Source organism: Sebastes umbrosus, chromosome 1, assembly GCF_015220745.1.
Source record: "Sebastes umbrosus isolate fSebUmb1 chromosome 1, fSebUmb1.pri, whole genome shotgun sequence".
In the NCBI taxonomy this organism is placed as follows: Eukaryota; Metazoa; Chordata; class Actinopteri; order Perciformes; family Sebastidae; genus Sebastes; species Sebastes umbrosus.
In genome coordinates, this window is record NC_051269.1 from 19,534,221 (window position 1) to 19,556,632 (window position 22,412).

Below are 22,412 nucleotides of genomic sequence, written 5' to 3' on the forward strand. Positions count from 1 at the left end.
AAGAAACATGCAAACATAATCCACATGTAACTTTTGTGGAACGGGGGTTAAAAGATGGAATTGTTCTTCTAGGTTCACATGTTGCGCATTAGTAGCGGACAGTGGTAATTGGAGCTGACTGGAGCAGACAGTTCTACTTAAGTCTGTATGTGTGTGTGAGTCTCGGCCCGGTCTCCTTCAGGATTTTGGCTCCCATGGCCTCTCTCGTAGTAATTGAATGCAGAGAGTGGGTGTCATTTGTCCCCTGTCCCTCTAGGGAAGGCACTCTTGCTCTGACAGATTTCCCACAACTGCAAATGGGGCGACTGTGCCCCAGGAGTTTTCCACATGGCTCTCTCTGCCTGCTTTTGTGTGAATAATTTATTTACTTGTGTCAGTGATAGAGCGGTGATATGTAATGTGGCCCTGGATCGTGATGCTGGTTCAGGTTAACTCAAACACCGTAATGACAAGACGTGATAAACACACAGTTTCTGTTATGTCAAAGCAATGAAATCTAGGAGTGTTCTGACAGAGCGTTCGCACCGCTGCTTGACTGATGTGTCACTCTGTTCGGACCATTCGTAAGAAAGCCTGTATCTTACTGTAGTTGTCTTGTGCAGCTATAGCTTTAACTACAAGACTTATAGTTATATGTGTCAGACCCTAAGAGACCCACGTAGACCCGTTTTGTCTTTTTTTTAGGGGGGGTACAGGGGTTCTTTCGGGGGAGATAGCAGGTCAGCAGTACATGTCACATTTCAATTAATTAAAATACATTTTGAAAGTGTATAGGGGCTTAGAACATTATGATGGGAGTATATGATGGCCATTCCCATGCTTTATTATATCTCATAAGTTCTTATCAACAATATTTGTGTTGATACCATTTGGTACTAAATTTAACCATTTTTTACCACTCGAAAATTGATAAAAAATTATCAATAATCTCTCCAAAATACCACATTAAGACACCAAAACCTTGAGGAACACCATAGAAAAAGCCATGCTGTGGTTTGGTTTCAAAAACCTTTGACATTTAGAGATTTTTGCAAGAATTGTGTGTTTTTTGGTGATTGGATGGCGACCACTTCTGCTCAGAAACCCCCTTATTGTCAATCTACCTAAGAAAGCTATCCATCCTCTGAATGCTCTAGGTTTATAGTTTGTGGCTGTAAAGTTGCATGAGGCTGTGACTATTCTAGAGGTCACCACAGGTAATTTTACACAGGTCTCACTACAATGAAATGGCTACCATGAGGACTAACATCATCACACATGTATACAATTGGGCTCATTGGATCCCCAAGAGTGTCAGCTCTCCAGTCATACCCATGTAATTTCAAGACTGTTTAGAGCATGTTTTTTTCCCCAAATTGCATGTGATTATAATAAAGTGGGCATGTCTGTAAAGGGGAGACTCGTGGGTACCCAATAGAACCCATTTTCATTCACATATCTTGAGGTCAGAGGTCAAAGGACCCCTTTGAAAATGGCCATGCCAGTTTTTCCTTGCCAACATTTTGCCTAAATTTGGAGCATTATTTAGCCTCCTTCTTGACAAGCTAGCATGACATGCTTGGTACCAATGTATTCCTTATGCTTTCTAGTTTATGATACCAGTATCTTCACTCAAACTTTTAAGCTGAGTTCTTATTAATAAAAAGTTAATAATAGAAGCTATAAAATAACCTCTTAAATTACAGTTGACCCCAGTAAATGTATGCAATCCTATGTTTGAGGGTTGATTCGTTCTTTAGATTTCCAAATAACAGTTTTCAAACTGCTCTGAAAGACTGTAACGACCGTCAACAACTCCTCCACTTGTGCTTGCCAAACAGATCTATTTATCAAAAAAATGTGACTGCTTGTTGAAGACCAGTGTCCATGAAGAGTGTTGTTGTGGTCAACTTTTCGCAGCCAACAGACTTGTCGACCGTCTGCTCGTTGGCTAAGTTCTCCTGGTCGCGCAGATGTACAGGAAATTGAGAATTCTGACAACTTGATTGTGTTGCTTGTCGTATGAACGCACGGTAAGAGCATAGTAGTCCCAACGGAGCAATAGAACGGATGACATATCAAAATCCATACACGTATCTGTCTGCAGACTCTTGGCTGCTGACGCTCTCGCCCGACTGTCCTTGAAAGTGGATATCATTCGACATCTCGAAGGTTTCTTCCACCGTTTTAGATGAGGATTTTGTCTAGAATTAACAGTTGGAGGTTTTTGATTTTGAATCAATTTGGCAGTTATTGATCACCTTAAGGCTATTATTGTAATTAAGATCTATACAAATGCATGACTTATGCGTTCTTGAGCACTGGACCTTTCTGTTCTCACTTACTGTAAACCAATTTGGATTAAAATGTCGGATAGATGGATAAGATGTGAGTGTAAAATAGGAAAGTGCACAGTAGCTCCTGCATAATGTGTGCTTACAGAGGAGTTTGGTAATTAGTTGCAACAGAGAGGTCCAATGAGGACTACTCCACTTATTTCATTGTCTGCTGGATGAGGCAATAAGCTGTCTTTGGTGAATGGCCTCAGCCATAGAAGTAACTCCAGTCTATAATTCAGGCGTGACAGTGCGTTCCGCTTGGCTTTACAGATAAAGCAGAGACCTACTGTCATGGAGACGTATGGATTGCAGGTCAGCTGAACTTTTCTCTCTCTCTCCTGGAGTGGCAGAGGAGATATTGATTCTGAAGCTCATTCTCAGTGAGCATCACTGAACTGTAGCACCTCATATAACTCCAGAGGAAGAGAGGGGCAGCTGACATATAGTAGTCTCTACTAGCCCTGCTGTAGTCTAACAGACACAATCTATATCAGATTTTCTGTGTCTCTCAATGTTGCTGCTCTAGCATGATAGAAATTACAGGCATGCCAGTTAGTAGGCCCAAGGCTGGTAGTTTAATTAACAAAGAAGAGATGGCCTGACAACGGTTGGAAATCATTTGAATTGGCAAGACATTAAAGGTGCAGTAATAAGTTTTGGGAACAGTACAAGGAAGAGCAGCTGCATATTACGGCTTGATCTAGATCTAACATGCATTATCTAAACAGCAGGTGTGCACTCTTATCAGACAGATTCAAGAACAGCATTCTGTTCTTAAAGGGGACATAGCATTAAAAAAAAAAATCACCTTTTCAGTGCTTGTGCACATACATTTAGGTATCTAGAGTGCCTGCCAATTAAGGGGGTAAAAAAATATCGATACACATTAGTATTGCAGTATTATGTTTTGCGATACTGTATCGAACTCGAAAAAATTTGACGGCCCGACGGCAGACCCGGAAGTTATTCTGTATTTCGGAGGTTAAAGCGGGACTAGCTTGAAGCTAAAGTGAGGGTAATGGCAGCATATGAAACTAAAACCTAAGGAGTCCATTGGTTCCAACCATGTCATTCTTGCATGTCGAAAAGGAGACTAAATGACGCTCCAAATTTACGCTAAATTTCGGCGAGGAGAAACTGTCATGGCCATTTTCAAACCCACAGACATACCCACTTTATGATAATCACATGCAGTCTTGGGCAAAAAACAAATCGTTTTTTTGCATGAGGTACACATTTTTTATTTTTGCCGATTCTAAAAAGGGTGTATTTGAATATTTCTGCATACTTGGGGGGCCCTAAACAATCTTAGAATTGCATAAATTGACTATGTTTTATTTTATAACAGTTTTCCTAAAATTTGATTTGAAAAAGAATTGCTTACAGTATCCCAACATATCGCAATTTATTGAATCCTTACCCCTATATCATGATACCTATCGTATCGCCAGATTCTTGCCAATACACAGCCATACTACTAACCCACAAACTGTGAAATAAGACAACCCAGTCAGTTTTTTGTGGGCTGTCTAGATCATAAAACATGTGATTCAACAAGCCATTCAGATTTGGCTCCCCTTCCTATGTAATTTGCAGGCTCATTAGAATATAATATAAAAATAATGCTTTTTAAACATTAAAGCATGTAAACATGTTCTAGTAGAAACCCAAAATACAAATATGAACCTGAAAATGAGAACATGTCCCCTTTAAATGCTAATTTTGTAATAAATAATACTAAATAAGCGCCCTAGGCCTATGTCCTTCAAAATGGATTGTATACTTGCGGCATTAAATATCACATGCAGGTGCGTTCTTAGTGTTTGTTTTAGTCTCTGTGGAATAATGGAGAGGTAACACCCAGCAGGTTAAACAAACACATAATTATTTGCCAACACTACTCGACCCAGGATTATTGGACCCCAATGAGAGCAATTAAAACATAAAACAGTGTCTTTGTTTGTAGCCAGTCGTGCGTTCTGTTTCAGACCATTGATTTTTTTATCGTAATAATATGTTTCTGTGTTTCTCAGAGGACGAAAGCGCATTCTGTGTACCATGAAAAAAACACATTGCTTGTTATTTACCTAGAAGTCTTACAGTCTTATGTCTCATAACTTTAAAAAATACCCCAAAATTTAGCAAATGCAAATTAGCTCTTGATGATATTTGGTATGCCTTTGGTTATTAAGAAAATGCCTTTGATCATTCTGGCATTAAACATCTATTTATTTTATGTTATAGTAAAGCACTATTCAGTGCACTCAGCCCTATGGCTGTTGATTTCCACACACAGAGAACAAGAAAAACAACTTTCTGCCAAATGTAACAGGATCTCAGGCGTTTTTGTTTCCGTTGTCATCTGAGGGCAGCTCATCCCCTCTAACTAATCCATCTTGACATCCACCACCAGGGTTACCTCCACCTTCTACACTTAAAACACATGACCACCCTTTTATAACACTCCCGGTAGAGAGCCAGGGGAAAGAGCTGTGAAAATGAAGACGTTTCTTCTAATTTCACACTCGGCGCTTGATCGTTAGGCTCTTATTATGCCCCATTTGCTTCCCTCCACTGGCTGTGATGAAAGCGGGGCAAAGAGGCCATGACAGGACAAAAAGGGGCCCTCCATCAAAACACATTTTGTTTGGGGTCTTTTTTTTTTTTAGCCTGCATCAACCCTTCCCCCCACATCACTGCCAACACTTTCCCCTGCAGTTTCTCCTGTCTACGTCCCTCATTAGCGGCAACCCCCACCTGTCTCCACATTCATTTTATTAAACTGCGATTGTCCAACGCTCTGTGCTCAGTAGAAGCGGACTGCCTGCTCTTGTTTAATTGGCCCACAGCCCCCCCCACTCCCCACTGCTTCTCAACAAGTGGGAAGGTCAATGGCTGCTCATGACCTGGGATGATGATGTCTGCCAGCGCGGGCCAAAAGACAGATTTATCCTTAAACCACACAACCAAGGACTTGCAGCTTGTACAATCATTTAGCCATTTATTTGTATGATTTTAAAGCTACTCGACAGTAAATCTGACCACATTGCACTGTGATTTAACTACGGCTGTCAATCGATTAAAGTATTTAATCAGGATTAAGTGTAAGTGTTAGCCTCCTTGTCAACAAGCTAGTCATGGTTGGTACCAATGGATTCCTTAGATTTTCTAGTTTCATGTGATACCAGTATCTTCACTACTAGCTTTAAAACTGAGCCCAATATAACCTAAAGATTGCAAGTTGCGTTAATGCGTTAAAGAAATTAGTGACGTTAAAACAAATTTGTGTTAACTTATTGACTTTGACAGCCCTAGATTCAATATAAAAAACCTGCTCAACAGTGCTTTGGAAAGTTCACTTGCAAACAAAATTTGTCAAGTCCTACTAATGTCACAGATTTTTTTTTTTTTTTAAATTCTAGCTATAACACATAATAGTTTTTTTTTTTGCAAATTTTGATCATTAGGAAGAAAGGCCCAGTTTTGATAAGTAAAGTTTTTCTAAATTTTGCATTCTGTTTACTCTCATTATTATTTTTCTTTTTGGCTGCGCATCAGTCCTTTCTGTTTTGTTTGGCTCTCGTGATAGTTTGGATTGGAGTTTGGGTCAAGCCCAGCGTCACACTAGCAGTGATTAATTAGGACATGGGAATTAAGAGCCAAAGCTGTTCTAATTAGTCAGAAAGTTTTTGATAGAGTGCCGCTTTCTAACAAGATGGGTGACTTTCTTCTCCTGACCCGTCAAACTTTGTCAAAATCCTCACTTAGTGGGCACTAATTTGAGAAATTATATCAGCTGTGAAGTGAAGAGTGAAGGGGGGAGGTAGAGCTGTAGAAGCGGTAGAGGGTGCAGCTGATGCAAAGTGGCTCTTGGGGGTCGAGAACAGGGTTTTTTTTTTTCTTGGCTGAGATGCCGAGGTCAAGGTCACGACCTGCCCGGTGGTTAGAGCGCATGGTGTTTAAAGCGCATGGTGTTTAAAGCTGGTTTGATCCACGGCCGAGGGGCAGGAAAACCACAGAGGCTGCATCTGGAGTCTGTACAGTCAGAGCGAACACTCAAATTGGTGTGTAATATGTGGACTTTGAAGTTGAATAGAAAAAACGGAGCGAAATTTGTCCCTTGATTGTTCTTTATATGATTACCTGTGTAATACGATTAATGTCAGTTTAGTGTGACTTTGATCGTGGAAAATTCATGTGATGTTTCCTCAGCGCTTCACTGTAGTGAAAGGAGCTTTCACTAGAATGTCAATAACCCATTACAGTATGTGCTATGAATGTGTCCTATTAAGACACAATAAAAAAGTGGGACGCATAAACCAGAAACCCTCTATGCTCTGTTCAAGTGACTTAATGTCACGTCTCCAGTTTCTCTTAAAGCATTACAAGATGTGAATGGATTCCTCAATGAGAGGACGGGGAAGGAGAGGGTAAACATGAAAGCTCTCTGCGTCTACAAAGCAGGGTTTATATTTTTATCATCCCAAAATACAACACTCAAGTAAAAACGACATGGAACCGTTATTTGTAGCTGCACATTTTAGAGGATCGAAAAAAGGATAGATGCTATAAACCAAGAAGGGTCTTAAGTGACAACTTCATAATACAGTGCTGCATTGCACTGGTTCCCTCGACAAAAAGACAATGGGATTTTTCCATTGGATTTTAGATTATTTATTATTATTGCAGAAAATAAGCGCTGTGGCAAACAAGTGTTTATGATACACGTTTTGTTCAGCAAGATAATCTCCATAAATGACCACCTCTTTTATGATTTTTTAAGCAATGCAATTGCTAGAAGTAAAAAGCTAATGTTAGGCTATTAACAAACTACACCACGGTTGCATGACTTCAGCCTCACCACCGCTAAGCTAAAGGCAGACTAGTGCTCGGCGTGATGACATTTAGCAATCTCATTGAGCTACTTGTTAGCAACCTTTAAGACACGTAAAAGCCAGTGGGCTACCTCCAGGTCTGAGAAGTGAAGCCAATGCGGAGGTGCCTTAAACTTGCATCTTTCTAACAGCCAGCAGGGGGCGACTCCTTGGTTGCAAAAAGAAGTCTGATTGTATAGAAGTCTATGAGAAAAAGAGCGTACTTCTCACTTGATTTATTACCTCAGTAAACATTTTAAACATGAGTTTATGATCTCAATCGCTAGTTTCAAGTCTTCTTCAATATTTTTCACAGTATGTTATCAGTTCATAAAAGTTACTTATAGCCTTTTTAGGCGCCTGAAAATGTCTTATTCAGAGTTTGGTTATACTTAACTCCATCCTCTCACGTCACTTCTGGTTGCAAATGGTAGTGCCAAAATGCCTAACTTGAGGCTTCAAAACGGCAGTCCACAACCCAACGGGTGACGTCACGATGACTAAATCCACTTCTTATATACAGTCTATGGTAAAAACTTCAAAATTCACGAGTGGGATATTTACTGGCATATTTTATGTCATAGAACAAAACGTTAAAATCTCTCAAGCTTGTGTTAACAGATCTTGTTTTCAAGCATCTAACCAAAAACCCATTCAAAAAACCCCTTGACTTTGTGATGAGGGAACCAAGTGCAAAAATGCTCACTCATTTTTGGGTTTTAGGACTCATTCCTGCAGCACTCTATGCCAACTTCCCTTTGTACCACTCTGACAGGTAAACCAAACAAAGTGCCAGGTAACAGATGACTCACAGTTCTTATCCCCCGTCCTAAAATTGGATCTCATTCTGTAACAACAGAGCAGCTGTTCATATATTAAAGAAATGCACCTCTTGGAAGTCACTTAACATGTGTTAATAAACCAATCCTCAGAGTATTATTGATGTGTAAAACAGCTTTATTTACTTGACTGAACAAACTGAAGTAAGAGTCAGAGTAAGTAACCTGGGAGTAGCCTTGTTAATATACCAGTATTACCTCAAGAAATGCCGGAAAGGCTGGTTCTCATTTGTTCCTTCAGACTCGTCTAATGCATCCACGTGAACTGGTTTATTGGAGATATTTTGTGTCTTTGCACCATGTAATCAGTTTAATCAAAACATTGCTTAAGCTGATGACTCCCAGTAATCAAAGTATTAGAAAGTACGCATGAAAACATTCTTGTTATTGCTTCAAAATAAGTATCAGCGGGGGCTTTATGACAGTTTATGTTAATAGGAAACAGACCATTTATTGCTTTACAGCTGAATTGCACTTAATTGAATGAATCGGTTGACTTTGTTTTTAAATTAAATTCTGCATGAGTCAGATTTATTTTCAGAGCAGTCAAATATAAAAATGTTAACTGTTTATTTCTGTTCTTGTCCAACAGTGGGAGGAGGTGAGCGGTTATGATGAAAACATGAACACCATCCGGACGTACCAGGTGTGCAATGTCTTCGACAACAATCAGAACAACTGGGTACGGACAAAGTACATCCGGCGTCGTGGCGCCCAGCGGATCCACGTGGAGATGAAGTTCTCGGTGAGGGACTGCAGTAGCATCCCCAACGTGCCGGGCTCCTGTAAAGAGACGTTTAACCTCTATTACTATGAATCTGATGCCGACACAGCCACCAGGACCTCGCCTGCTTGGATGGAGAACCCCTGGATCAAAGTCGACACCATTGCGGCCGACGAGAGCTTCTCCCAGGTGGACCTAGGGGGCAGAGTGATGAAGATTAACACCGAGGTTCGAAGCTTTGGTCCCGTGTCGCGAAACGGCTTCTACCTGGCCTTCCAGGACTACGGCGGCTGCATGTCGCTGATCGCCGTTCGCGTCTTTTACCGGAAGTGCCCCCGCATCATCACTAACGGGGCGATGTTCCAGGAGACGCTCTCGGGAGCAGAGAGCACCTCCCTGGTGGCTGCAAGAGGTGTTTGCATCCCCAACGCAGAGGAGGTGGACGTGCCCATTAAGTTGTACTGCAACGGAGATGGAGAATGGATGGTACCCATCGGACGCTGCATGTGCAAGGCCGGGAACGAGGCTGTCGAGAACGGGACGGTTTGTCGAGGTATGTTTTGCTCTCATTAAATCTGCTAAGCCTTATGAATCTACCATCATATCAGAGTAGTCCAAACACTAAAATATAGAGTCCATACAGTGTTTATTCCTCACTGTATTGATGGTATAAGCTAGTGATCTATGGTCATGTATTAAAAGACGCATGATGGAAAGTACATACATTGTGTGCATTGATTATTTAACTGAAGCCATCATATTTCCATAAATATGATAAGCATACCTTTCTGTTTATTTTCCAACAGAAATACACTTCTGAATATGTCAATTCACACGATAATTTGACGTGAATATATACTACTGCCTTTTGAAGTTGTGACTGCACAACATGTTCAGTTCTTCTGAGCTGGGATGGAAATTGCTGTCAGGAAACAAATGTATTTATTTAATTTAGTACTTTCTGTCATGTGGAGCTTGTAGAACATCTACAATTAAACCTCCAGCTCGAAGGAAGTGAATTAAATGCACTTTCAGAGTGTAATTTTGTTAGCAGGGCATGTTTAGGGCCTTTCTCCCACATTCGTCCCATTCTCGTGAATGCATTATCTCAGGAACGCCTGGAGGGGATTTTTTCAAATTTTGCACAAATCACCACTTGGACTCAAGGATGAACAAATTTGATTTTGGTGGTCAAAGGTTCAAGGTCACAGTTACCTCACAAAACATGATTTTTGGTCTTAGCTCAAGAATTGGTATGCTAATTATGACAATTTCACACAAATGTCTAAAAGGATAAAATAATGAAGGGATGACATTTTGGACAGACATGTTTCACTCACTCTGTCGATCGGTCGGTTGGTTTGTCCACAAAAAATGTTTACCCTAGGCAGCTGAAATTTAGCATGTAGGTGAAGTGTGTGTGTAGGTGTGTGTGTGTGTGTGACATGGCCAAACTCATGTACCGTTTGTCGTAGACTCTTGTGGGAGGCATCGTTGGTCTCAGCAGAGTTCCTTTTTCGTTAGCGACGGTTTTCCCCTTCCCTTATATTTAAGCCACGCCCTTTTCATAATTCCTCAGCAGAAAGTTCCTTTTTCATTTTTCTCATGTAAGTCAAGTGTTTGTGAGGTTGTGTGTGTGTGAATGCATGCACACGTGGATGCATGCTCATTGCATCTATTCCGTATTCCAACTTGTTTTCAGAATAAAAATAATATAAAAAGGTTTCAGCCCACAGAGAAACACCTGTGTGCACATTTAACAAAACTCATGCTTAACAGAAATTGAAAAGGAAATAAGAACATCAATTTTGAATCTGTAAAATTTCCGCACTGATCTTTTGTTGGTAGAATGCCTCCTCCCCTCCATGAGGACAAAGAGGATATTTTTCAAAATTGCCTGCATTTTCCTATCAATAGGAATCCCTCACAGGGAAATCGATTTGGCTTTTCAGAACATCGATGCACCCGACGTTTACCTGTGCCATGCCCCATCCGCAGTCTGGCAGGTGGTATTCGGCCAACGTGCTCGGGGATCTCGATCACTCGAAACAGCACGCCGGTGTGTAGCCTGCAGACTGGAGCCGTGCTGCTCCAGCCCAGCACAACAAACCACCCACCTGCGTTTTAGATCGGCGTGTCGCTGCCTCTCTCATGTGCGCCTGTAATTACAACACATCCCCCCAGTGTCTGTGTGCTGGGAGGGGAAGCGTGATGGGTGCTGCCTCCCAAACACTGCCAGGCCCGTTCGATGACTACTAATGAGTACAGGCACCAGCTCTTCCTCAAGGAATACAGGCCAATAAGAGACACATGAAGACTATGATGTAGTGAGATACTCTGACTCCACATCCCCACATTATTACACAAATCTGCTTGTTTTTTGACCTACATGTAATTCCCTGCATGTGGTGGATTGGAACATCTCGAGGGTGTCCTCAGTCATGGTGTTTTTTTGTGCTAAACAGGATTATACAATTAAACGCTGTCAGCTCAACAGGGAAAGCATGTTGGTTCATTTCTATCCTCTCATAGCGGGCATGGGACTTTTTGATTGAAAAAAATGTAGCATTTCTCTTTCCATTTCTGACCAGCCTCCCATTTATTTCCTCTTACCTGCTTTACACTGGCTTTGCTACTAGGGGCGAAAAAAAAAAAATCCAGTCACCTATGTATCGCGATTTTTATTTTATTTTTTTTAAGATTTTGAAATAGTTTTTTAATGCCAGAATCGATATATTTGAACAGGAAACGTTATCGTATTGCGGTAACGTGCGGTCAAGGCAGCCGTCACTCTCACCTCCGTGGTCAAAACAGCTGAAGCTACAACTGTAGAGCACCCATATACTGACATTTATGTTAAATGCATTCAAACTGGCCCGATTGAGCTGACCGTGGATGTATAAAGAGAACGGAGTTGACGGGAAAACTGCTTGGTGAAGTTAGCGGAAGTATACACGTGTGACTACGTCCGGTTTTCAAAATAAGGTGTTAACAAAGGGAACTGTATACAGTACATAAAATACAAAAAAAATGTGGAAATAAGATTGATTGGATTATGTTCACCAGAAGCATAATAATTACATGTCCCTTATAAATTAAAAAGATAATACCACTAATTTGTGAGGGAAATGTCTGTATTCTTTGATTTTTGGGTTGCTGGAACAAATTCAATAAATAATACCTGACAATGACTGATAGATTTGACTTCAGGACATCTCTGACTACAGACATGCTGAAAATCAAACATTTTTACGGTATTCATTTTAATATTATCCTAAGTACAGTGTATGATTAAACTTTTTCCCATGGTCTAGTGTTCAAAAAGTTAACAAAAATTGCACTTAATCGTAATATTGAATCGCAAAACTTGTAGAATTGCAATAATTAGCATCGAATGGGATATAGGTGTATCGTCCCAGCCCTAATTGCTACCCAAGGTCCATAGAAGAGAAGCTTCACTGACTGCATGCTCTCTTCTTCATCACCCCCCACTGTAGTAACAGCAATCATATAGATTCGAGCACAGCAGGGGCTCATAGACAAACTGTAGCAACCCTGACAGAAGCACATGTACTGCAGGTGTACACGGAGAGATTTTGACCGTTTTCTCTATTCTTCCCTGATCACGTGACGCACTGACTGAATATTAAAGCTTTATGAAAAGACTGCATTATCCGAGAGTGCAGCTGTGGAATGCTGCAAAAAACGCTACGCACGGAGATGTATTTTTATAGCTTCATACAATAGTTATGAGCCTGCAGTACAAACAACGGGGAAGTGCGTATTTTACCAAGAAAGGAAAATAAAACCATTACAGTTAAAAAAGGATATTATTCTTTGGTTACCCCATTGTTCAGAAGCTCTTTTATATGATGGAAAGCTGCTCTCTAGTCATCTTCCTAAACACTGAAAGCCGATACCAGCGCTTGAAACTGTGGTCAGTCACGGCCTTTCAACTGCCAGAAGTTGGGTAATGAATTGATCTATGAAAGATGCGCCGTTGCCTTTGCCGATATTACGGGGTAATGAATTGATTTGAGAGAGGTGCCCTCGGAGGGTTTGTGAGATATCCCCTTTCATAGCCGGATTATGGAGCCACAGAGACAGCATAAGATGAAAGTGACTATTTGTACTGTAATATTAAGGACGCAACCGATGCTTTGTTCCAACATCTCCGCGACTAAACGTGTAATTACGCATGTAACAATTAAATCCTTGGCAGGGATCCCGGCAAATAATTACGCTGTCATGAAATCTGTCAAAATATTGACAGTAGAAGGGGGGGTGCTTACATCAAATTGCTCAGGCCTTTTTTTTTTCTCTGTGATTGTCTTACAAGTGAGATTAAGTTTCCTCCCTATGAGTGAAATAACCACACCACGGCTTTTTCAGCAGACACGGCCCCGAAAAGAGAGACCTCAGAACCTTGAGGAGATGCTGTACCACCACAGAAACACACAAGGTCCCCTTTGCTGTTCACTGCAGAATGAAAAGCGTTCTCTCCAGTGAGGCACAATGAGAGCCATGTTCACGGGTGGAATTGCAAACTTCCCTTAACAATGACCATGTGTGTGTGTTCCTCCCCCCCCCCCCACTGTAATCTGATCATCTAACCCCATGCTATTGTGAGTTCAAGGGTCTCGACTGTGGGAGCGCGGCTCGTGTCGCAGCGCAGCGAAGATTCAGATGGAGACAATCTTTGTTGTTTGTGTTTGGTGAGGAGGAGACAAGCAAGCGTAAAACAAGCAGTGTCGTTTGTGTGGCCCCGTGGCCCAGATTTGTAGGAAAAACAGTTACCGCATGACATCACACAGCATGACAGTGGATTTAAAAAAGTGCAACTTTTACATATTCTGCACGCTCTTCCATTTAGGCGCAGTGGAAATAATGATGTGAGAAATGATCTTGACTGTGAAACCATTCTGGTTGCCTGAGAAAGAGGAACAAATAAACATAAAAATACATAAATAAACTAGGGCTGTTAGTCGACTCAAATATTTAATCAGCATTAATAGCATGATTGTCCATAGTTAATCGTGATTAATGGCAAATTACACATTTTTTATCTGTTTAAAATATACCTTAAAGGGAGATTTGTCAAGTACTTAATACTCTTATCAACACTTGCCCCAAACTGTATGTGATTATCATAAAGTGGGCATGTCTGTAAAGGGGAGACTCGTGGGTACCCATAGAACCCAATTTTATCCACATATCTTGAGGTCAGAGGTCACTGGACATCTATCGTACCAATGTATGCTTACGTAAATAACTAAATAAATAATAATAATAATACAAATTAATTGAATCAGAAGAAAATAAATAAATAAATAAAATTAAATAGAAAATAAAAATGAAATTTTAAAATAAAATATAAAAAAATATTGCAAATATATTTTTTTTTATTCTGCATTTTGCATACAGTAATTTTAAATTTTAAATTCTAGAGTGTATTCGATTAAAAATAACCACATCCTCACCTGCATTTGTCTTACAGAGATGCGCATGATGCAAACATGCCTCCACAGTCACATGCTGATATATATACTGTATAATATACATAGCTAATTCTACAGTTCACAACGGTTCCCACAGCGAGTCACATGAATGTGAGCATTTTGGGTCACAGTGTGGAGAATTTGACACAACACTAGTGGCTCTTTTAATGTGAGGTCTGGGCAGTAGCTGCTTGGAAGCGAGGCTCCTGCAGTTGCACCCAGAGCAATTAGATTAAGGAGGAAAAGCATCAGTAATTCTTCAGCCAAATGCGGTTGCGGATAAAGAGAGTTGGGAGGATCGAGTGCAAAGGTAGGTGCCGGGGCAGACGTGATTGGATAGACATGATTGCACGGAAAAGAGGAGGGGAGGAGGCGAAGGAAAGGAAATGAGTCCCCCCCTAACCCACTGTCAGAATCCCAATTATTGCAGTCTCTTCGTCTGGAGAGGGTTTAAGGCTGGAAATCAGCGTAGCACAGACAAATCCGCGCCGCTGCCTTTATTTCCCTGGGTACCTTCGTCTTTAATGGCAGCTCTAATTGACTAACAGCGCACGTGGGGGGAACGGCCACGCTGATGACTGGATGACTGTCCTCTGCGCTGGAACAAGACACAAAGCAAAACAAAACAAACACACCCCCTCAAGGCCTTTTTGCTGCATTGTGCATTGTGCAAACAAAGATGAAGGAAGGTTTGCATCGGGCTGCGGTAACAGAGCGAGAAAGAGAGTGAGTGGGAGAAAATAAGAAAAGAGAGAGGGAGAGACCAAAATGTCAACAGTCTGCCTGCCTACACAATAGGCATCCACACAATATTATGTTAAAGTAAAAGCCACGCTTATTCCCTTAGATTGATGGCTGCTGTTAGGAGCCGAGCATAAGGAATGCAAATTAGTGACAGCAGATGTTCATCGCCGCAACATTTGTCTGTTAAATGGCATCATAGACAACATGACTTAATTTCCGCACCATCACTTAATTTCCATCACTGATCTTTTCATTTAGAGCCAATAAAGGGTCTGTGATGTGGAGCCTCTTTGGTGTGTACACGGTGTAGGATGTTGTAACAGCAGGAGGCCAACAGGCGAGCTCTAAGACGTGTCATTCAGTCCGCAGAGGCCCCAGGGAACATTCAGCAGCCTTTATTCCCTCTTCCCCACTGTGATAGGATTTCAGTATGTCCAGGTGCTTTTTTTTTTCTCTGTCCACCAACCAGTCTTCTTTTCCTCTGTCTGTTCTGCAGCCCGCACACATCCATACAGCAGGAGAAAGAGTGGGGGAGCCTCTAATGAGAGGAAGGGAAAGTCTAATGAGAGAAACACTACACATAAAGCCCTTCTAATATACATTACATTATAATGAGTACACAAATCACATTACAGTGCTTGGACTAGGGATGTCACGGTGAGGAAAGTTTCACACAGGTTAATAAACTTGTCTGATTACACCGGACATTTTACAAGTAAAGATGGTGCTCAATATATGTAGAGCGCTTACTTTGACTCACACCGGCTGTGACCACTCCGTCCTCCGCACAATTGCCCCATTAACTTATGGTTCCCTTATAGCGTTGGGTTAAAATCTGCAGTATTGCCAAAAAGGCGTTTTTGCTTTTTGCTTTGACACCGAATCCTCCTCCATCGAGCTTAGACTCCGTACAGAGCAGACTCTTTCACTTTCAGTTTGTAGCGTCCGTCATCCGACTACGTATTAATAACACGCCACTGATATGCCAAATGAACTAAATGGGCTTTATTTCTATATAAAAAAACAAAACGGCGGTGGGGCGGTGGACAAGTAATGTAATCGGTGTATGCTTGACCACTGGTAACACCGAGTACCGCGGCAAGCTTAGCATGAACACATACAGTATATGCAGTATGCTGTCATGTTCACACACAGGAACCTTGCGTACCTAGAGCTGTCGCAATAATCGCAATAATGCAATACCGCCCTATCGACAAGCCAACCGCAGGTGATCCCAAGGAACCGGCACAACCGCTATGTTTACCTTTTTTGTCTTTGCAATGGGGGTGCCGCATTTTTACACTTTGCTACAAACGCCAGCAGCGTGACGAGGCGCTGAACGTCCACACTGCGTTTGGTGCTTTTTTTCTGGAGAGTTGGAAAATGTTCAACTTTGGGTGAAAGTCACTTTTTTACCCAGCCATCTGATCACAATGGAGATCATATAGACCTGCAGGTCTGTCCTCTCTCCCTACGTGCTTCAGCCTTCCTTTCATCCAGAGCAAGTACTCTACCTTGTGCTGACATTTTTACTCCTGCAGATATTCCGTATCATAGCAACCAGACGCAACCAAAGCGTCTCAGCTGAAAAAACGCTGCATCTCATTGTCCTAACACAGAACACAGAAGTTCTGCATTTAACAATAAACAAGTATTTCATTAGTTTTAAAACATCATCATAAAACACCTTTGTCATTTAAAAAGCAACAATACCTAATAATAGCCTAACAATAAAGCTTATTTTTATAGCACTAAAATTAGGATGAATTAAGTAATTTACAAAAAAAATAAATAGCAATAACACCGCATATCGCGCTGTTGAACCAATCATTATCACGGCCTTCACTGCGACAGCCCTATGCATTAACCACAGACTATTTATCATCCTCAATTTCACAGCACATTCATCATATGCGGACGTGATAACGTGACCTGCGATCCCCGCCAATCTCTCTGAACTCAAAGATCACGGCCTGCTAAGCCTGCAAACGTTTTCCACATGTTTTTGCACATGTCGGCCTCCGCCCCATATGCCCCCTCTGTCACACTCCTCGTTATCCCGCACCATCTTTTGAATCTCAAATTCAGTACAACACGACCTCTAATAATCCCAGCACCTCTTTTTTTCTGCATTATTGGTCATCTCGTCTACTGCAGAGGCTTCCTTCAGGTCTGGTTCTTGCTTGCAACACCTATCCCCTGTCTCACCCTGAGCCCTGAGATACCGGAGAGCCTGATGGCCACGGACAGATTTCTGGTGTTTCTCCATGAGAGCAAAGTTGGGTGACAACCCTGAGACCTTATGGTTTTGTTCATGATGAATTCGCCTCGGACAGGCTGTCCTGATTCGGAGGAAATAAGAGCCGCGCAGCATATTGAGATCCTTCCATATGCGCCTCTCTTTTCTCATCAGGGACAAGGCCGGGGCTTTGTCAAAACATCCCCATGTGCTCTCTTTCTCTCTCAGATGTCCTCGACTCGTGTCCTGCTAGAGCTCTCTCGGCTAACGCAGACTGATGGATCAAGCATCTGTCTGGATAAAAGACGAGAAACAATCGGGCTCACTGTTAAAGACAGGAATCCCTCTGGAGTATCAGTGACCTTGTTTTCCAATGATGTATTAGAACTCGGTCAACATTGGGAGAGAATTGTGGCGTCTTGTGTTGTGTGCCGTTGACCTATATTAGAGCTATTCTAAAACTGAGATTTGATAGGAAGGTTATCCATTCCTGACACTGGCAGGATGTGCCACATGCGGCCGTATCATCCAAGAGATGAGCACAGTTGTTCACACACAGTTAACCCCTTGGTCATTCACTAAAAGGGTTGTGTCTATATTCTGCTTCACACCGGATGGTCATTCAATCTCACACAACATTGTAGTTCCACTTCAGTCTCTTCAAAATAAAACTACTTAGTTAGGTTTAGAAAAAGAACGACTTGGGTAGGCTTAATCAACAAACTACTTTGTTAGGTTTAGGAAAAGATTGCGGTTTGGGTTAAATTAACTCCAGAAGTGCCATAACTTAAGTACGGAAGTTACATGACAAATAAATCAACTTGACTTCTAGTTTCAGATGGGACACGGACACCGGTCTCCTGGGCAAAAGACCTGTGTTTTTTGACCCACCCATCCATCCCGACCTCCTCTCTACGCGGCGTTCACCACTCCTTATTCTTCCCGGTTCACAATTACGTGGATTACATACGAATTGAGTTTGTGCTTATGTACACAAATCAATACATTCAATTTTGTGACTATTTCACAAACTGCTGTGTAACTGGGCTGGTATAATATACTCCACACATAAAGGTGCTTACTGTTGCAGCGTGTACTCAACCTGAATATGTGCCCCTAGAAATTACAGAAACATCTGTTAGTTATATAATTCGCCAGCTATTCATTGTGTTGCTCATTTGAATTATTTGACAGTCGGTTCCTTTGAGAAGAACTTTGACGACAGCAACTTATGTAAGTGCATTCTGCAAAGGCCCTCACTTTGACTTAGTACTATAGAGAAGTCAAACAGAGAATAGGCATTTCATCCCTTACGGAGAAGCCTCCAGAAGTATAATGGATTCTAAAATAAGTAACATCACCCAGCAGCAAAGATCTCTCGCCTGTTAAACTCCAGGTGATTAAAGATTAAACGGCTGCCCGGGTGAGGCCGAGAGATGGGAGGGTAGAGATAGATCAGAACGGAAAGGCAACAGGGGGAGAGAAATATTAACAAAGACACACCAAGGGCTCGGTTTCCTTTCTCCTCTTCTCCTCCTCTTATCAGTGTGATATGCCTCACCGCCCATAAACATACTGCACTAATAACCACGAGAGATCATCTCCTTTGAGCAGCCCTGAAAGGAAGACATCACAGAATATTAATGCTATGAACTTCCTAACTCCAGTATTCTGTGGTTCTGATGTTTTGACTTCAATTGAGGGATTACTTGGAAGATTTCCTGATACAGCTCCTTTCAAAACCCATCATATAATTTTGAAAAAGTATGGTTGTCAACCTAAAAATACGGCTGCTTTCCTCAGTTCTTGGAAATAAGGCTTTTTTGTACATATTTTGACTATATTCTGTGAGAACGTTTCCTCTGGGGTCGTGTCAGTTGCCTACGATTGCAAAATAACTCACTTCATACTTTTAAGAATATCTCTGTAATGGATATATGTAGTGATTTACTTTAAAAACTGTCCTTCAGCACACTGTTCAGCCGTTACAACGAGCTGCCAGTTATTATTATATTCCACCCAGGGGCTTGGTAATCCATCAACAAAACTATGTGTTGTTTTTGGAAACTGTCGAAAAATATTTAAAGCAATAATTGATTGTTTTGTGCACTTATTTGTGTAATGCTGATATACAAAAACAGCTCTTTAACGTTACTGTTTTGGTGAATGAGACTGCGCCAATGACGGTTGCAAAATGGCATATTGACGATTTACACGTGATTGTAGAGATCTATGCTGTGTCCTGGGCATTTCTAAATGTACTACACCGAAGCGACCTTCAGAGAGTAAATAGATATATCAAGAAAGCGCTCTGCAAAAGGGCGGAGAGCTGTAAAATAATGCAGATTCTATTGGGATAAAAATGTAAATAGTTCTGTGTGTTTTTCACCTGAGGCCTTGGGCTACAAATGTGAAGATAGTAAACTTTTGCACATAGTTGTTTGTTGTAGAAAATGAATACATTATTGAAACGTTCAAATTCCATTCAACTTTTTCTTTTGACTTCTTGGTCTTGTAACTTTTTTTAATATCATGTGATATCACTGCAGCCTACATATTCAAAATGCCCATGTTGTGCTGAAAAAAAATGCTATCAATTACTTGATTGTGCCTTACAGTCCTGAATTTATACACATGTTTATATAAGTTGAGGCCCCAGTAATAGGAAAGAAATGGCTCAGACCCCAGAGGGTTAACATACAAATAAATGGCACAGCATAGAGTACAGCATGGAGGGGATACACAGTTAAGAAACGTGAATTTAAAGTCTAAAATCTGTTCCTGTACATCTACTAGATTATCTGCTGGACAGTGCAAGGTCTACTTTGCTTTGTGCCATGAGTCAGCATGCACTGTAAATCTCTCAGTCGTCAATGCCTCTCTCTCGCAGCGTCATTAAGATAAATTCCAGCGCATTTAATTACTTGGCAATCAAAAGTGATTTAGATTCAGACAGTACACCTTGCTGTTCTCAAAGGACAACAGAAAGCCTGAGTTGAATTAACAGTTAATTCCAGTGCCTGAAACCAAATAAGAAAAAACAACAAACAGAAAGTATCCTTGGATTCAAGGGCAACATCTCTGTTAACCTCAGTGAATCCCTATGAGGTGATCGTGTCCACAAAAGCTTTATCAAACCGCCGGGGGCCTCTGCAGTGTTTGGGTAAAATCAACAACCAAATCAAGCAGTTTATATTGAGATTTATTTTACTTTGGATTTAATTCCAAAATGTTTAGAAATTCACTGGCTAATGTCAACTCAAAAGTTGGACTGGCATAGCAAAGTTTTCTGTCATCACGCTCCCCAGGAGGTTTCCGAGTGGTGTTTGAGTTTGAAATTGAACACATGCCTCTAAAGCCCCCGTCAGTGTAAAGTTAAGCTCTCCCCTGTCGAGAGCCACCGCTGCAGGATCACACTTTGTTTTCTTTACCAGGTTACTACCTGTGAGTTCCTGACTTCTGAGATAATTCATGTGAATACGTTTTTGTTCAATAGACATATTGCTTATGTCGTTCACTATATTGAGTGTCAAGGCCCAGGGGACATCGATGAAAGACTAACACCTGCACTCTGACTTCATACCACAAATGAATATCAATATACAGAGTTTACATCTCAATCAGTTCTTCATCAGGTCAAAAGAAGGCCAAAGAGATATCTACTATTTAACAAGACTAAGATCAGTCAGTGCAGCGAAACACTAGTCCTCCCATTCATTCTGGAGATAGGTAGTGCATAGTGGGGGCTGCAAGGGGTTCCGAAAAAAAAAAATACAGCGGTCTGTAGCGGAAAAATTGTAACAGAATCAACTTTCGGATACGCAACCAGGGTTTGAAATTAGCACCAGCCACCAGCCATATGGTGATAAAATACTGTATGTGGCTGATAGATTTGTGTCATTCACCAGCCAAAAAAAAACAGTGGTAATATATTGAGTGGTTGGAAGATTTTGGAGTCCACCAGCCTCAGTGGCAGATGGACAAAAAAGTAAATTTCCAACCCTGAATGCAACCCAACGTCAAGCTGCAGTGGCCAATCCCATAACCGGCGATCCAGAGCTTTACAACCCAGCCACGAGGGAGCAAAAGACATTAAAAAGAAAGTCAATGGACTATTAGTGACACTCCCACACCGCCGCACAACCCTGCCGCAAATTGCCGGATCCGATGTGAATGCAGCCTAAGAGCGAACAGACAGGCTAGCAGCTCTGTGAGGCTGTACTCAGCTACTCTTGCTAACATGCTCACAATGGAAATGCTAGCATGCTGATGTTGAGCAGGTATAATTTCTACCTTGTTCAATTGTCTTAGTTTAGCATATTAGTATGCTAACATTTGTTAAAGTACAGCTGAGGATGATGGGAATGTCATTAGTATTGCAGGTTATAAACCATTCTTTATTTGACCTGAAGAAGTTGGGACTTCACTAAAGTGATTACAGTTCATCTTGTGGATGGCATGAATATGCAGACCAAATTCCAGGGCATTCCGTCGAATAGTTGTTGAAACATTTCATGCAAAACCACATGCCAACCTGCTGATGGTGCTAGAGGAAAAGTCAGTGGATCAACAAAGTCATTAGGAGTCAACATCTGGAAACCATGAATGCATTTACCAAATTTTGTGCCAATCCATTGAGTAGATGTTGAGATTATCACGGGATAAGTGACAACTTTGACCTGCTGGTGGTGCTGGAGGAAAAGTCAGTTGATCAGTAAAGTCAGTAGGATTCATTTTCTGGGCACCATGAATGTCCGCACCAAATTTCATAGTATTCCATTCAGTAATTGTTGAGATATTTCAGGTGGTGGAGTGAGTGACGGACTGATATTGCTATCCCTAGAGCCATGATGCTACTATGGCTAAGAATAGTTGAAGCCTTATTACAAAATACAGATAGAAAAGACAATATGTAAGTCTGTGGTTGATTTTTTTTTGTTTGACGTCAGTTGTCAGCATTGTTTAATACTCTCCCTCCCTACTTGTTCTTGTTTATCACAGAACTCAATTACGACAGTAATTGTGCAGGATGAGCGTACTCGATGCTGGGCAGGAAAACAATCCTGGTTCCAGTGGCCTGGTTTAATTGTAGAAGCCTGGTTGAGGGGGGATGGTGTTCATTTGCTGCGGGGGACAGCTCGGCTTTGTAAATGGACTACTTACAGAATTTTCTGGA

The 22,412-nt window shown here is 41.3% G+C and overlaps 1 protein-coding gene across 3 annotated transcripts in view; it reads left to right on the forward strand.

The window, feature by feature from the left end:
• The window catches only part of ephb2b (eph receptor B2b), a 159,137-nt gene that overhangs the window by 65,529 nt on the left and 71,196 nt on the right, over positions 1-22,412 (forward strand). For all 3 annotated transcript variants that reach the window (XM_037776455.1, XM_037776462.1, XM_037776468.1), the window contains exon 3: positions 8,624-9,308. In XM_037776455.1, coding sequence (XP_037632383.1) covers positions 8,624-9,308 — 685 coding nt within the window. The remainder of the gene's footprint in view (positions 1-8,623; positions 9,309-22,412) is intronic.